The sequence below is a fragment of the Pongo abelii genome, chromosome 8 (genome assembly GCF_028885655.2).
Source record: "Pongo abelii isolate AG06213 chromosome 8, NHGRI_mPonAbe1-v2.0_pri, whole genome shotgun sequence".
Taxonomy (NCBI): domain Eukaryota; kingdom Metazoa; phylum Chordata; class Mammalia; order Primates; family Hominidae; genus Pongo; species Pongo abelii.
In genome coordinates this window covers 119,214,217-119,229,674 of record NC_071993.2, presented here as the reverse complement: position 1 = coordinate 119,229,674, position 15,458 = coordinate 119,214,217, and the positions used below count along the sequence as shown (strand labels likewise).

At 37.2% G+C, this 15,458-nt stretch overlaps 1 protein-coding gene across 7 annotated transcripts in view; it reads left to right on the top strand.

The window, feature by feature from the left end:
* The first annotated feature begins 5,009 nt into the window (after positions 1 to 5,009).
* The window catches only part of GPAM (glycerol-3-phosphate acyltransferase, mitochondrial), a 33,979-nt gene continuing 23,530 nt past the window's right edge, over positions 5,010 to 15,458 (top strand). The window contains exons 1-7 of one of the 7 annotated variants that reach the window (XM_024253991.3): positions 5,010 to 5,156; positions 5,893 to 5,990; positions 7,010 to 7,140; positions 8,230 to 8,352; positions 10,757 to 10,830; positions 13,095 to 13,208; positions 14,978 to 15,124. In XM_024253991.3, coding sequence (XP_024109759.1) covers positions 7,039 to 7,140; positions 8,230 to 8,352; positions 10,757 to 10,830; positions 13,095 to 13,208; positions 14,978 to 15,124 — 560 coding nt within the window. In that variant the 5' untranslated portion in view covers positions 5,010 to 5,156; positions 5,893 to 5,990; positions 7,010 to 7,038. Of the gene's footprint in view, positions 5,568 to 5,892; positions 5,991 to 7,009; positions 7,141 to 8,229; positions 8,353 to 10,756; positions 10,831 to 13,094; positions 13,209 to 14,977; positions 15,125 to 15,458 lie in introns of all 7 variants that reach the window. The other 6 variants (XM_024253993.3, XM_054522856.2, XM_054522852.2 and 3 more) reach the window with 6 other exon arrangements.

The window sequence follows — 15,458 nt, the reverse complement described above, 5'->3', positions numbered from 1 at the left end:
TATCATCTTGCCATGTATTTTCTCTTTATTCTATCTATTCTTTCTTTTCTTCCCCATCATTTACTGCCTTCTTTTGAATTCATTAAACATTTAAAAAATTCAACTTAAGCTTCTCTGTTGATGTGTTAACAATAACTCTTAGTTTTGCTTTCATAGTAGTTGCTTTAGGAGTTAAAGTATACATTTTTAACTTATTACATATTACCTTCAAGTATATTATACCACTTGGTGTGTAAGATAAGAATCTTACAACAGAATACTTCTCCCTTCCTGGACTTTGTGCTGTTGTCATCATACATTTTATTTCTACATGTTATAAACCCCACAAAATGTTGTTTTTGTTTGTGCATTAAGCAATTATCTTTTAAAAGAGTTTTAATGGCTGACATGGTGGCTCACTCTTATAATCCCAGCACTTTGGGAGGTCGAGGCAGGCGCATTACTTGAGGTCAGGAGATCGAGACCGGCCTGGGCAACATGGTGAAACCCCAACTCTACTAAATATACAGAAAAAAAGTAGCTGGGCGTTGTGGTGGGTGCCTGTAATCCCAGCTACTCGGGAGGCTGAGGCATGAAAATTGCTTGAACCTGTGAGCAGGAGGTTTCAGTGAGCTGAGATCACACCACTGCACCACTGCACTACAGCCTGGGTGACAGAGTGAGATTCCATCTCAAAAATAAAATAAAATAAATTAAAATAAAAGGGTTTTAAAAATAAAAATTATTTACCTACATATTTGTGGTTTCTTAAGCTCTTAATTCCTTTGTATAGATTCCGAATTCCATCTGACAGCATTTTTTTTTGTCTGAAAGACTTTCTTTAACATTGCTTATAGAATGATCCGGCTGGTGATGAATTCTTTCGGCAATTCGATGTCAAAATATGTTTTTATTTTATTTGATATATATAAAAAATATATAAAATGTACATACTATATATTAATATAAAAAGAACTCTCGATTGATAGGTTCTTCATTCAGTACTTCAGATGCTGCTCCACCATCTTCTGGTTTGCATTTTTCTGATGCGAAATCTGCTGTCATTCTTATCTTTGTTCCTCTGTACGGTAATGTCCTTTTTTTTTTCTCTGTGATAGCTTTTAAGATTTTCTCTTTATCAGTGGCTTTAGGCATTTTGATTGTGATGTTTCTTGGTATGGTTTTCTTTATGTTTTTATTGAGTTTGTTGAGCTTTTTGGGTTTATGAGTTTATAGTTTTGGTCAAATTTGGAAAGTTTTCATCAATTATTCTTTCAAATACTTTTTTCTGTCCTCCCTAATCTATTCTTACCTTATATTTCTCATTTTCTTCAGGGACTACAATTGCATGTATACTAGGCTCACTGATACTCTACTTTTACTTTCAGTATTTTTCTTCCCTTAGTGTTTCATTTTGGATAGTTTCTATCACAATGCTTTCAAGTTTGTTTTTGTTTTTGAGACAGAGTCTCGCTCTGTTACCCAAGCTGGAGTGCAGTGGCACGATCTCGGCTCACTGCAAGCTCCGCCTCCCAGGTTCACGCCATTCTCCTGCCTCAGCCTCCCATCAGGTTTTTTACTGTTTCTTTTTTAGTAATGTCTAACCTATTAATCCTGTGTGTGTGTGTGTTTGTGTATGTGTGTGTGTGTGTGTCAGTGTGTGTGTGTTAGGGTGTTAAAAATCTCAGACGTGGTTTTATTATCTCCTAGATGTTTGGTTTGTGTCTTTTTTTTTTTTTTTTAAGATTTTTCACATCTCTACTTCCCATGCTCAGTTTATTTTTTCTACTTATTGAACACATTGAATACAGTCATAATTACTTTCTCAATGTCCTTGTTCTCTTATTTTATCATCTCTGTCATTTCTGGGATGATTTCAATTGGTTGATTTTTTTTCACATTACTTTCCTGCTTCTTTTGCATGCCTGATAATTCTGATTGGATTCCAGATGTTGCAAATTTTACCTTGTTAGGTGTTGGTTATTTTTAATTTCCTGTAAATATTCTTGTGCTTTGCTCTGGGACACTTTGTTCTTAAAAACAGCTTAATCCTTTGGTGGCTGGCTTTTAAGATTTCTAAGATAGAATCAGAGTAGCTTTTACATTAGGGCTAATTTTGCCCCACTACTGAAGCAAAACCATTTGAGTTGTGAATTATGAGGTTTTCCAGTCGGGGTGCCAGGATCAGGCACTATTTCTGGTCCTGTATGATCACTGGGTACCTTTCTACTCTGCCTTGTGGAAGCAGAATTAATTTCCTACCCTGTGCAAGCTTTAGTAATTGCTCTGTCTTTTCTTCATACATGATTATTTCCTGCCCTTAGGTAGCTTCCTCACACACATGCTCTAATCAGCGGAAGACTGGATTGAGATCTGTTGTAGATCTCCACAGCTCCTTCTTTCTCTGTGTAGCTTTCTCCTTTCTGATAAACAACTCACAGTTCTAGCTGCTTTGGCCTCCCTGCTCTCCCAGTTTTATCTCTTCACCTCAGGGAGTCTGCCTAGCTCTTTTTTGCTGCTCCCTGTAGTTAGTAAATCAAGGCAATCACAGGGCTCAGCTCATTTGTTTTCCCTCCTCAAGGACCACCGTCCAGCACAATGTTTAAAAGCCATTGTCTTATAAATGCCTGTTTGTTTTTGTTTTTAGTTGTTTTAGGCAGGAGAGTAAATTCAGTCCTGTTGCTCCATCTTAGCTGGCTAGACTGGATTGCTATAAATTACTGTGGCTCTCTTCATAAAACAGATTGCCAAGAGTGTCACCTATTTCCAAAACAATTCTTGTTAAGTAACACGAAACACCTGACATTGCAATGTACATCAGCTCCACAGTAACAATTGTGCAACAGGCATTACTGAAGAGTTGCCTACAAATGAATTTTATGTAAGATGATCTATTTTTCCCTTTGGCTTACATTTTAAAACTCCTGTGGTATTCTCTCCAGTGAATTTGTTGTTACTTTCTCTTTAGTAGTGACTTCAAACCCTAAGACTTTCCGTTATTTTCACCCCTCTTTCTTTTTTTCCTTGTCATGGGCCAATAATCTGTACACAAAATTTCATAATGTTTTGGGATTAAAATTCTAGTCAACATAAAGTGCTTGAGTATTTAAGTGTGTGCTTATTGCTAAGATTATGTGTGTGGGTTGAATAAAGACAGGGTCTTTGACCTCAAGAAGCTCAAAATCTTCTTAAAAATATGAATATCAACTCCCATTGTTTTTGATTGTTTCAAAAGAGAAGAACATTTGTATTTTGGGGTGGATTTATACACAGAGGCACAAGAAAGTTCAAGATTTATACACAGAGGCATGAAAAATTCAAGAGAAGGATTTTTTTTAATTGTTCCTTAGCCCCAATAAGTACTGAGTGCTTACTATACAACAAGAGACTTTGGTGTTAACTAAGAGACTGAGGCAAGTTACTGACATAATGTGTTTGTAATCATCTAGAAGACTTGACAGAAATTGAGAAAGATCCAAGGTGTGGTATTGTATTATATATTTGAGATATCACAGGACAGTGTGGTTATTGAGGGCTGGAGAGATTAGGGAAGGCCTGAAGAACTAGTTCAGGAAGGAACTGTAGAGTTTCAGGGAGAACAGTATGAGCAGAATTAAGAGGATGAGTGCACATGGCTTGCCTAAGAACAATCAGAGAGGAAGTAAAACGCTTCTGCTGGAGAAGAGGGAATAGCAGAGGCCTCTCTGTGGAGGCCTTATTATGTTCCAGGCTTAGGCATTTGTCCTATGGGGGGCTGTAGATGATTTTTTTCCAGGTGGGTATGCACGAAGATTTGTACTGAATAGGGGATTAGGATTCGTGAGTGTAGGAGGGACAAGGACTGGCGGCAGAGGCTTGAGGGAAGGGCATATGACTTAATCATCTTTGTATTCACAGATTCTAGTTCATACTTAATGTTTGTTGCTTGAGTGCATGTAAAAGTTTATTTATTATAATTATTTTTTGAGACAGGGTCTCGTTGTTGCCCAGGCTGGAGTGCAGTGGTGTAATTGTGGCTCACTGCAACCCCCTGCCTACCAGACTCCAGCAATCCTTCCATCTCAGCCTCTTGAACAGCTGAGAGTGTAGATGTGTGCCACCATCCCCGGATAAAAAACGTTATCTTTTTCCTTCTAAATTGCTAATGCTCTTGATAATCATTGGCCTTGTCAATGGCATGACAAGCATTGTGAAAAAACTTCATGGTCAGTGTTATTTTGTTCCAAGGGCTAAAGGTAGGCCAACTTGAACTCAGACTACTTCAAGTCATTTTTTTAAAATTATATTTTAAATTAACTAAATAGTTGCATATATTTAGGGGGTACAAATCGATGTTATGACTTATGAATACAATGTGGAATAATTGAATCAAGCTAATTGACATATCCACCTCAAATACTTCTCAGTTTTCATGGTGAGAACTTTTGAAATGTACTCTTAGCGATTTTGAACTGTATAATACATTATTATTTACTATATTCACCATACTGTGCAACATATAGTCCGAAGGGGGGAAAAAGCCCTTATTTCTCCTAACTGAGGCTTTTAATCCTACAAGCCTTATTTGCTTCTTTTCATATCTCATTCTCCTCCTTAAAGGAAAAGGCACTCAGCCAGTTTTGTAGAAATTACACAACATGGCCATTTGCAATCCCTGCCTGTCCCATTCGTAGTAAATCCTACATAGTCTTACAGATCTCATAAAAAGTCAGACCACACACATAACCTGATAGCCCACGCGCACATTCCCAACAGAGCCTGGAAGAGGGACAAGCTCCCGGATAAGCTGAATTTACTTACACAAAGCAGAATGAGGTACCCACACACACTCACACACGCATGGCCTAGGCAGTGTAACCATCTGTCCAGGCGCTCACACACTATCTTTAGCCACACACAGGCACGCACACTCGAGTACACACATTCCACCCTCGGATCCACTCACGCTCTCTGAGGCCCGCAAGCCGGGCCCCGCCCCCGGCACTGGCTCGCCGGCGGCCCTGCTGACGTCAATCCCACGCGCCGGTTGCGTCATCAGGGTGCGCCATTGCAGCAGGCATTGGCCGGGACTTGAAGTGCGGGCTGCTGCAGCAGCCGAAGCCGGAGCTGCTAGGGTGCAAATTGCGAGGGCAGGTGTGGGCTGCGGGAGGCTTCTCGGGCCGGGAGCGCCGGAACAAGTGCGTGGAGCTGGTGCGACTCCTGCAAGTTGCTGGGGCAGTCGTGTCCCCTCTATTCCCCGATCCCCGAGCTCCGGGCTTCTCCCTGAGAAATGGGTCGGGCTCGTGCAGGGGTGGGGGTCAGGATTCATCTCTCCTGGGGAGACTAGGCTGGGGCATGGGTTCTCCTGGGTTGGAAGGAGTCCTTATGGACTCAGTCCCCTAAGCATCTGCACGCGCGGAGGCGCCGCCAGCCAGCTCACCTGGGTCCCGAGGGGACATTGAGGCAGCAAGGGGTACTCTGAGAGCAGCCGGTATGCTGGAGATAGTTAATGACAGCGTTACCATTGATTGGACTGAGCGCTCACTGTGTGTTACACACTGTGGTAGACCCCTTGTTTATATGATTCCGTCCTCTCAGCAACCCAGGAGGTAAGAGCTATCATTCTGCCCATTTTCCAGATGGGAAAACTAAGGCATAGAAGTTAACCAGCTTATGGTAATAAAAAGTCACACAGATGGTAAGCAGTGGAAGATTTAAACCTTACTGCTGGTCTTCCAGCCTCTGTCCTTTTCAGATCCTCTAGTCAGCTTCCCTCAGCGCATGCTGGCTGGTGCCTCTGGGATATTGCTTCTTTATTACTCCTTGACCTAGAGCGAACTGTGCGGAGGGAGGAAGTGCAAAACGTGGACCTCCTGTTGGCACAAGCGAGCCTCTTTGTCCTCTCCTCATCCCCTCTTCACTTCGTTTTCTCAGGCAGCAGCGGCTACCCTGTTGTATGGACATTCTGCACCCGAAACTGATAGCTGAGTCCTGAAGTTTTATGTTATGAAACAGAAGAACTTTCATCCCAGGTGCATTGGTTTATTGTCTCCCCTAGCCTGTTATGTTAGATTGTACTTATGTTAAATTTTTAAGGACATAGGTGGTTATGCCGAGAATAACAGTGACTGTAGCAAACCCATGTGGGGGTTGTAAAGAAATTGGAATATGCCTTCCAAAGGAACACTGTTAATCTAGACATGACCTTTCAGGATTTTAAAGGAATAATTTTAGGCCAGGTGAGAAACAGCCAAAAGCAAAAATAATGTGAGGCTAGAGATTATGTTTGAAAGTTTTTATATTTTGGGTTAATATCTATTCTAGGAGTTTACTCTTAGTGAACCTTTTTCCTTAGGGTAGAAAAAAGCTTATCGAAAAGGATGAAAACTTATACATCAGATATTTCAAAATAGTGTGCTTTTCTTTCAGAGCTTTGTAGCTTTGTATTACCTTTGTATTAAAAGTGAAAATGTTTCTTTTAGGACATCACAAGAAAATTAAGATCTTAATTCAATTTAAGTACGGGAACTTAAGGGGTGCCCTAATTGCCTTAATTAAATAAACATGCCTTCCTTCTGCCAGGAACTATTCAATTAACAAAAATGAAATAAAAATAAGCTCTTATTTTCATTTGCAAATGACTATTCATAGCTATTTTGTTTGGATACAATTCATAGCTATTTTGTTTGGATACAATTCATAGCTATTTTGTTTGGATACTATTTTGTTTGCATACTATATTTTGTTTGGATACTATTCATAGCTATTTTGTGTGGATACAAAGGATACAATGTTGTATCCTTATATATTCAGGAAGTCTTAGAATACAAATGCTGATTTTTTTTTTTTTTTTTTCTAGTCAGGGCAGCCTAACTGTGTTCATATAAACACATCAAAGTCAGTTTTTTACCTTGTGACTCAACATGGTAGAAGTCTGTCAGTTCATTTGATATCCCATTATGGAGCAAAGTAATGTAGAAATCAGAATTTTGAGTTCTGGTATTTACTCTCTCGAATCCTTGTTAATTTAAATGGTACCTATTTTTTATAGCACATGATTTGGGAATTACACTTTGTGACATGGATGAATCTGCACTGACCCTTGGTACAATAGATGTTTCTTATCTGCCAAATTCATCAGAATACAGTGTTGGTCGATGTAAGCACACAAGTGAGGAATGGGTAAGTTTAGGATAAGAGTTAAAAGCATTCAGCCTAAAAATGTTCATTTCAATGATGTTTGTGAAGGTGCAAATACTGGCAGCAACATAATATCATGTCAAGATTAATAGCTACAGAAACTGGTATGTTTATGAAACCTAATAAAAAATTTTATGGCATTATATTGGGAAGAAAAAATGGTTAGAAAATTTATGTATACTGATTATGTTAGAAAATGAAATAATCATTTTGCATAGGAAAAAAACCGTAGTAGCAGTTTTGGGACAGGTAAGAAATTTTTTTTTTCTTTCTTTCTCTTGGTATGTACTTTCCATGAGTTATACTTGAAAAGCATGAATTTTATAATAGAAGTAAACTTTAAAAAATTAGGAACTTATAGTATGAATTCAATCCAAAAGACATACATTTTGTTGGATTGTTTTTCCTATTTCAGTATAACATGATGTATTTTAAATATTATCTTGTCTTTATATAAAAAATAGTGTTTTTTTTTTTTTTGCTTAATTTTGAGAATGTTATATCTATATAACAGAGATTTGAGCAGCTGAGCTCAAAGTTAAGCATTTTTAGAACAGAAGAACAAGGTTTGACCCTAATTGAACAGTATAGCTATAATTTACATTCTGGTCTTTAAGTTCCCTCGATAAGATAAAGGAATGTTATATAAGTTTACCTGTTTTTTTATTTAAAGTAAAGTTATAAAAACTTGCTCACTGTGTAAGGCCTTTATAGTTCTGTAGTAGGACTGTGTGATTTAAAAGGGGGTAAGGTTAATTGTTAGATTAGAGATCCAGGAGTCTGAATTGATTCATCTAGCTGTCAGAAGTCTGTTTGACCTTCTGCAATTTAGTTTTTAAATTTTTGAATACTGCCTTCAGTGTGTAGCTATTACTATTCTTGGGTGCTCAACTTTTGCTTATGTGGTAAGCTTTTATCCAAGTGTTCATCATGGAGGGAGTACTTAAATGAAAATCACCCAGAATATGCCATAAGTTTTTCTTCTGTTCAAAACACTTTAGATTTTGAGATCAAGTAGACAAGTATTCTCTTGCCATTTAGAAACTATATTTTTTTCTTAATATTTGTCAGGGTGAGTGTGGCTTTAGACCTACTGTCTTCAGATCTGCAACTTTAAAATGGAAAGAAAGCCTAATGAGTCGGAAGAGGCCATTTGTTGGAAGGTGTTGTTACTCCTGCACTCCCCAGAGCTGGGTAAGAACCTTACTGCTTATTGACCCTAATACTCAGCATAAAATATGGTTTCCAACTTTGTAGTAGGCCGTCTTATTGGACTAAATTCACTTTCAGAACAGAGACCCATGTTTATGAACCAAATATTTCAAGTAAAGATGTTGACACACTTTTCTTTCCATTTATTTATTTAGTAAATATTGGTCCCATAATTGATACTAGGTAACATTCTAGTTCTTTTGAGGTTTTAGTAGGATTTTAAGGGGGAGAGTAGATCTTACTTTCGGTTAAGTCTTCAAAGGAGTTAGTGGGAACCTTCATGAACTTTTAGGTGTTGAACTTTAGCACTTAACATTAAAATTCTAGCAAGGTAAGAAGGAGATAATGGGACAGAATAAGAAGTTAAAGCTGTGACTTTGCTCTGAGCCTTTTCTAATGGAAGGTGTCTGTTGACTTTGTGATAGTGAAAGATTGTCACTAAAATGTTAGAATGAAGATTTAAGAGAGTGTATATGGGTTTGTTGTTTGTATTTTGGTGAAAAAACACAAGCCATGCAATATCTTTTGCATTACAGCACAGTCTTTGAGAAGAGCCAAGTGGGTGAGAGGTATATTTTCGGTGGTAGTTGAAGAGAAGGACAAATTAGCACAGGAACGTAGAACTTCACGTAGTTGTGTTTGAATGCAGTAGAATTGCCCTTTAAAAGTCATATCAGGATGTTAAGCTCTCTCTGGGATCCAGTTATTAGGATGAAGAAATTCTGCCGTTTAAGTGCCTGCCATTTATAGAGGTTGATTATAACTTGTGTGGCTAGGTAATTGTGCTGTGTGAATTTTCTACTCAAGGTTGCTTTGGCAGAAAGTAGAATTCTGAGTCTGGTATAAAGGGGTTTACTAACATGGGAGAGATTTGTGTGGAACCCAAGCAGTTCATGTTAAATGTTCAGATCTGCTGAAGAATGTCATGTTAAAAATATTGCTTCTTTTAAACCACAAGTACCCTGTTGCAAGAATTTGGTAGAATTCAAGGATCACAGAAATTTCTAGCCTAGGAGTAAAGCTAGTTCAGATTAATAGGCCACTTGAAATCAAGATTTAAACAGAATGTCATTTTCTTTTTAGATCTGACATCTAGTCTGATTCTAATTTTGAATACTTAAAACAATAACTACAATGTGTTCTTAAGTCAGAGGGTATAGGAAATAATTTGGTAGTGGTAATGGTTTGGAGTAAGGGTAGATAGTACAACAGACAATTGATTTTTGCCCTACTATAGCACCTGATGGAGTTGAACTTGATCTTGAATTCCTTCCATGACATGATCATTTAAAATAATTTGTTTAAAAATGTTTTTATTGCTAACTGTATATTTGCTATCTTTTCTCTGAAATCCTGTTTTCCTTTTCTCTAAAGAGATTCCACTTAAGTAGTTTTATATTTGTTGAGGGAACATTGTACTTTTTCAGCATTTAAGTATGGAACAGTTACCTTTTTGCCCATGTTGATAAAGCTATAGACTGTCTTTTCAGCAAAGTTATCTCTGGATTATCTTTCAAGATCACATGTAAAGAGGGTGACCAGTAGACATATGATTTCTCATTAAATGGACAGTTATTTAGGGGTAATAGAAAGACCATACTCTTTAGATCAAGACATAAGATTGAATCCTAAACCTCTGCCAGTCTTAGTTTCTCACCTAGAAAATGGTGATAACTCTTTTGTGTCAGGGATTTTGGGAGATTTAGTAAGCAACAATAACTGCATGGTACTTAGCGTGGTCTTTGTATTTTGGGAAAACTGAAATCTCTGACATTCTTGTAGCTTCACTTCTTTCAGGGTGGAGATGAGGAGTCAAGCAGCAAGGGGTACTATTTCCTTTGGTTTTAAGGTGATTTGTTTGTTTGTTTGTTTTTTGTTTTTTGTTTTTTTTTTTGAGATGGAGTCTTGCTTTGTCACCCAGGCTGGAGTACAATGGCATCATGTTGGCTCACTGCAACCTCTGTCTCTTAGGTTCAAGCAGTTCTCCTGCCTCAGCCTCCCAAGTAGCTGGGATTACAGGCACCGACCACCACACCCAGCTAATTTTTATATTTTTGGTAGAGACGGAGTTTCACCATGTTGGCCAGGCTGGTCTCAAACTAATGACCTCAGGTGATCTGCCCACCTCGGCCTCCCAAAGTGCTGAGATTACAGGCGTGAGCCACCGCGCCTGGCTAGTTTTAAGATTTTAAAGATGAATTTTGAGTTTATGACATTCTTTGAAGGCTAAAAAGTACTTTTCAATAAAACTTTTTTCTTCACTTAGATTTTTGAGGCAATATCTGTTTTTATGCTTGATATTAAAGTTATCAAGAACTCATAATGAGAGCTCTTCACCGTCAATCTAGTTGTGTATTTATGTCTACATTTACTTTGTTTTATATAGGACAAATTTTTCAACCCCAGTATCCCGTCTTTGGGTTTGCGGAATGTTATTTATATCAATGAAACTCACACGAGGTAAAAAGAAATTTCTTATGTTTTTAATACATCTCAAAAGAAAAACTTCATAATAATCAGTTAACACACTTTAAGCTGAATTGCTTTGCATTACTGAGAGTTAATAGAATATGAGTTTCTGACACAAGAGAGATTATCTGAAAATTGGAAGCAGTATAGCCACAGAGAGAACTATTACTGTTACCTCTTGTGTACTTACAGATATTTTCAGGGGAGTGTAGATGTCACTTAGAATGTTCTTTGACTTATATTGATTTTGCATATGAAGTATGCCAAAATGTGGGAAATATTTGTCTGAGGAGACCAGTAGGTTTGAATCTCTTATGATTTATTATGACTATTTAATATTTAAAAAAAAAAGTATAAATTATTGAAATCTGCCCAATCTGTAGGGTGTTAAAAGACATTTTCTCTGTTGAGCAAATGTTGTTTGAGTTACTATTTACCCAAGACTTTACTTAGAATTCTTACAATTTCTAGGCATATGGGGATAGGCTTGTAAGCACCAGTGTGAGAGAAAAGAGTCTTTGTTTTATCTGACTCTAGGCCAGGGGACAGGGAAAGAGAGTAGAAAGGTTGTGTGAATGTCTGTGAGGCAAGAGAATCAGTAGCCAAATGCTAGCAGTCCTTGTAATTCTAAAAATAGATACCTGGAGTAGGCAGGCAGATAGGCTCAGATGAGAAATACTTGAAATTCTATGAAAATTAGTGCAAGAAATCAACTACTTGAAGCCCTTATGATATTACTTCTCATAATTTGATGATGAGATTACATATGAGAATGATAATACTTGCATATATAGTAAACTTTTAAAAATAGAACTTAAGTGTAAGTACATGAGCAGATCATTCCCAGGCTGCTGGTCTCTCTCTCTCTCTTTTAAATTTACATTTAAATTTAAATTTAAAAAAGAGGGGAGAGACTTTGGTCTGTTGAATTTTTTTTGATAAGATGATAAGATCCTAAGAAAAGGGATCTCATAGAGTCTTCCTTATGTAAGTAGATATTTTATATATAAAGCCAAGAGGTTTGTTTCTTGCCCTCAATTAGAGACAGTTAAGGAAAATTGCATTTGCCACGATGACGAGGCAGAATGAAACTATTCAGTGAAATAAGCTGCATGTTCAGCTATTTAGTTCTTGTGTGTATTCTATGAAGCAAAGCCTAAAACATTTTTACACATTCACGTACAGAGTCACACACTCTGTCACTGTCACACTCATGCACATATGCACACACACACACAATGCTTTCAGTCAGTTGCAAAGGGATTTCATAGAGAGCTTGGACTTTGTACATACCAATAATATTTCTGAAAATGTTGGCTGAAGGAAGAGTTTAGGATTAACGTTTAATATATTGGGCCAAACTTTTGGAAGATTTAGACAAAGGAAAGGAGGAAGAAAAAGAGAATGGCAGGAAGGAGAGGTGAAGAAATAGGTGATTCATAAACAGTTCTCTTTCAAGTTACTTTTTCTCTATTGAGGGTATTCTGGGTCTTTTCAGAATTACTGAATTGATAATGATAATGCGATATCATGTAATCATTACAAATGTTTTCAAATTATTACATAATGAAAGCTTGTAGCATTCTTATTCGGAAACTCATCTCTCCATCCTCCCATCTAAACACCACATAGTCCTTTGTAACTGACAGGAATGTGTTCTATCCCTCAGGTGTATTTAAAGTGTGAAGGGGAAAAAAGTGAGAAATTCTGGCTTCGTTAGCCTAGAGTACAAATATTTAGATCATGCTTGACTTCTTTCAACTGATCAACCTTGTCAATTCAATTAGAGAGTCAGTGATTATCTTAGGAAAAAACAAAAACTATAATAAAAAAATTAGTCTTTGATCATAGGAAAAGACTTCCAAATTTATCTTTTTATAGCCCATAGCTATAATTATAAGCTGTATGGTTTATCAGAATAGATATAGCTTATATATAGCATTAAACATTTTTGCCTTTTTAATGGTATTAATAAAGCCAGATGTTCTTATTTCTTTTTTTCATATTAGGGTTATTCAGCACAGTAACACTATTCAAACATTAATACACAAATTCCAAGTTTCAGTTTTAGCTGAGAGTACATGAATAAAATTGGCTGCACAACATTCTGAACTACTAAGGAGAATTTGCTGTAGGAGAAATCTCAGAAAGAGATGACATTAGGCTTTGTTTTTCTGGGCAGAAAATTAGTTTATGATTTAAGCAACTTGTTTTAGGGGTACCTCTAATACTTCTCTGCTAAATCATTTTCACAGACACCGGGGATGGCTTGCAAGACGCCTTTCTTATGTTCTTTTTATTCAAGAGCGAGATGTGCATAAGGGCATGTTTGCCACCAATGTGATTGAAAATGTGCTGAACAGCAGTAGGTAAGGGCAGGGCACAGGTGTAAAGGTGGGAAGAGGCAGGGATGGGTAGTAGGAGTGGGAGGGGGAGGTAATTCTTAGTAACCTTTAGTTTCTCTGGGACTGTGTCTCAAGAAGTGTTCACATTTCCAAACATTAAATGTTAAGCTCCAAAGGAAACTAAAGAAAGGCAGGAGAACAGGTGCTTTGGTGACAGTGCCATGTGGGAATAGCAGCCTGGGTTTATGGATTAATAATTGAATGGGTTTCTAAAACATGAAAGGCAAATAGGAGTTCAGAGATGCACATATTTCCAGAGTTCTCTGTTTTCTGTAATATAAATGTTGGAGACATTGTATTTCCTATTTTATAGCCGAAAGAGAATTGAGTTTGATATTTTTGCCAGTTACTGAGTATCTAGGTACAAATTCTTGTGCTAGAAAGTCATTGCTAGAAATCTTAACAGAATGAATTACTGCCTTTGCTCTTACAGGAGCTTGCTTACAATAGGAAAGACTGATTGGAACTCAGGTGGAATGGGGAAATAAATATTCTAGAGTATGAGAGTTTGGCTGAAGATGTTCCATGCTCCCATACTCTAGAATATTGATTCTAAAGTACTGGCCTCATTGGTGTGGCCAGTTTTAGAGATCTACCTGGATTTGGGGAGCAGGAGACCAGGGTGAATTAAAAGGCTGCTTTGAATTCCTAAGTGTCATCTGTAGACTCTTTGTTATGTTTGTTAGGGCCTGAACAATGCTGGCACATAATATGTACTCAAGAAATATTTTCGAATGGATGAGTGAGTAGTTGATAGTGGAGGTGCATCAGTCATGGTAATGACTTGTAGAAACATTCCTGGCCAGAATGCAATGAATGCTTTTTAGGGAATAGACTTGGGGGGCATCAGTGTCCTATGGTATTGGTCTTTTTATATTAGTGAATTATGGGGCTATGTGGAATTTTGCTGTATTTCACTAGTCCAAAATCAGCACCAGTGGGATAAAACACAATTATGTGAAGTTCTTAGATTATTATATATTCTGTTTTCTTGTTAAAACCTTCAAGTACATTTATTTCATCCAGATGTTTTGACTAGTAACTGGGATGTTAGCAGTGGTTTAAGGAGGTTGAACCTCATGCTTTCTCCCCTAAGTCAGCTGGAAGATTTATAAAACTGGATTAAATGTTTCCTTTTATCTCACTGCTTATTATTCTGTGCTGTGCTCTTTTGATGTTGAGCTGTGCCTTTTAAAAATTACTGGTTCGAGTTAAAAAAAATTTGTAAATATTTATGACCCTTTTTGGTCCCCCGCCCCGAGTTTTACATATAGTTTTACTAATGGAGTCACGATACAAATTAAAAGTAAATTAAGTCTTCAAAAGAAAAATCACACATTAATTTGATAGTAGACTTTTGGATACCTCTGAATTATATGCCTAAAGGGATAACCTTTCTTTTTCTCTCTTCTGCTAGAGTACAATTTCGTGTCCCTCACACTTTAATGGGAACATTCAAATTCACATAGTTGTCACCCAGTGAATTTGAATTAAATTCTTAAGTCTACTTTCCAGATTCCTCAGAGATTCATTGATTTAGGAATATAATATTCTTAATATTTAATAGATAGCCAGAAAGAGCACTTCTAGCTTGAGCTTATTCTTTCATGTTACCACATTTTAAAGAGAACATACATTTTGTTTTGTGATTTACAGCTGCAGTTTAGAAAATACTGAATACAGAATGTAGTATAGAAACAGTTACATTGTCTCTTTTTCCATTTTCATACCAGAGTACAAGAGGCAATTGCAGAAGTGGCTGCTGAATTAAACCCTGATGGTTCTGCCCAGCAGCAATCAAAAGCCGTTAACAAAGTGAAAAAGAAAGCTAAAAGGATTCTTCAAGAAATGGTTGCCACCGTCTCACCGGCAATGATCAGGTATTAAAAGGCAAGGCAAAAAGCTTTCAGTCACAGCCATGCTGATTTGAGCAAATAAGACTGAATTATTGAACTTTCCTAGCACAGTTCTCTTTGTCCAAAAGATGTTTTAATGAATCCTGGTATTAAATTAAACTCTTCTTATATTCTTATTCAGCTTTTGTGCAAAGTAGCACTGTGGTAGGTTTGAAGGTGCCTTCATGTCTGTTAATTGATAGCAGCCAATGTATTACTACTAACGTCTGCTCACCTAGACTGCTTGTGAATCAACTTTCACATATCTGAGTCATAAAAGGAGTGGTTTGTGTACATCAGAGGGATCATTCTGCTCACT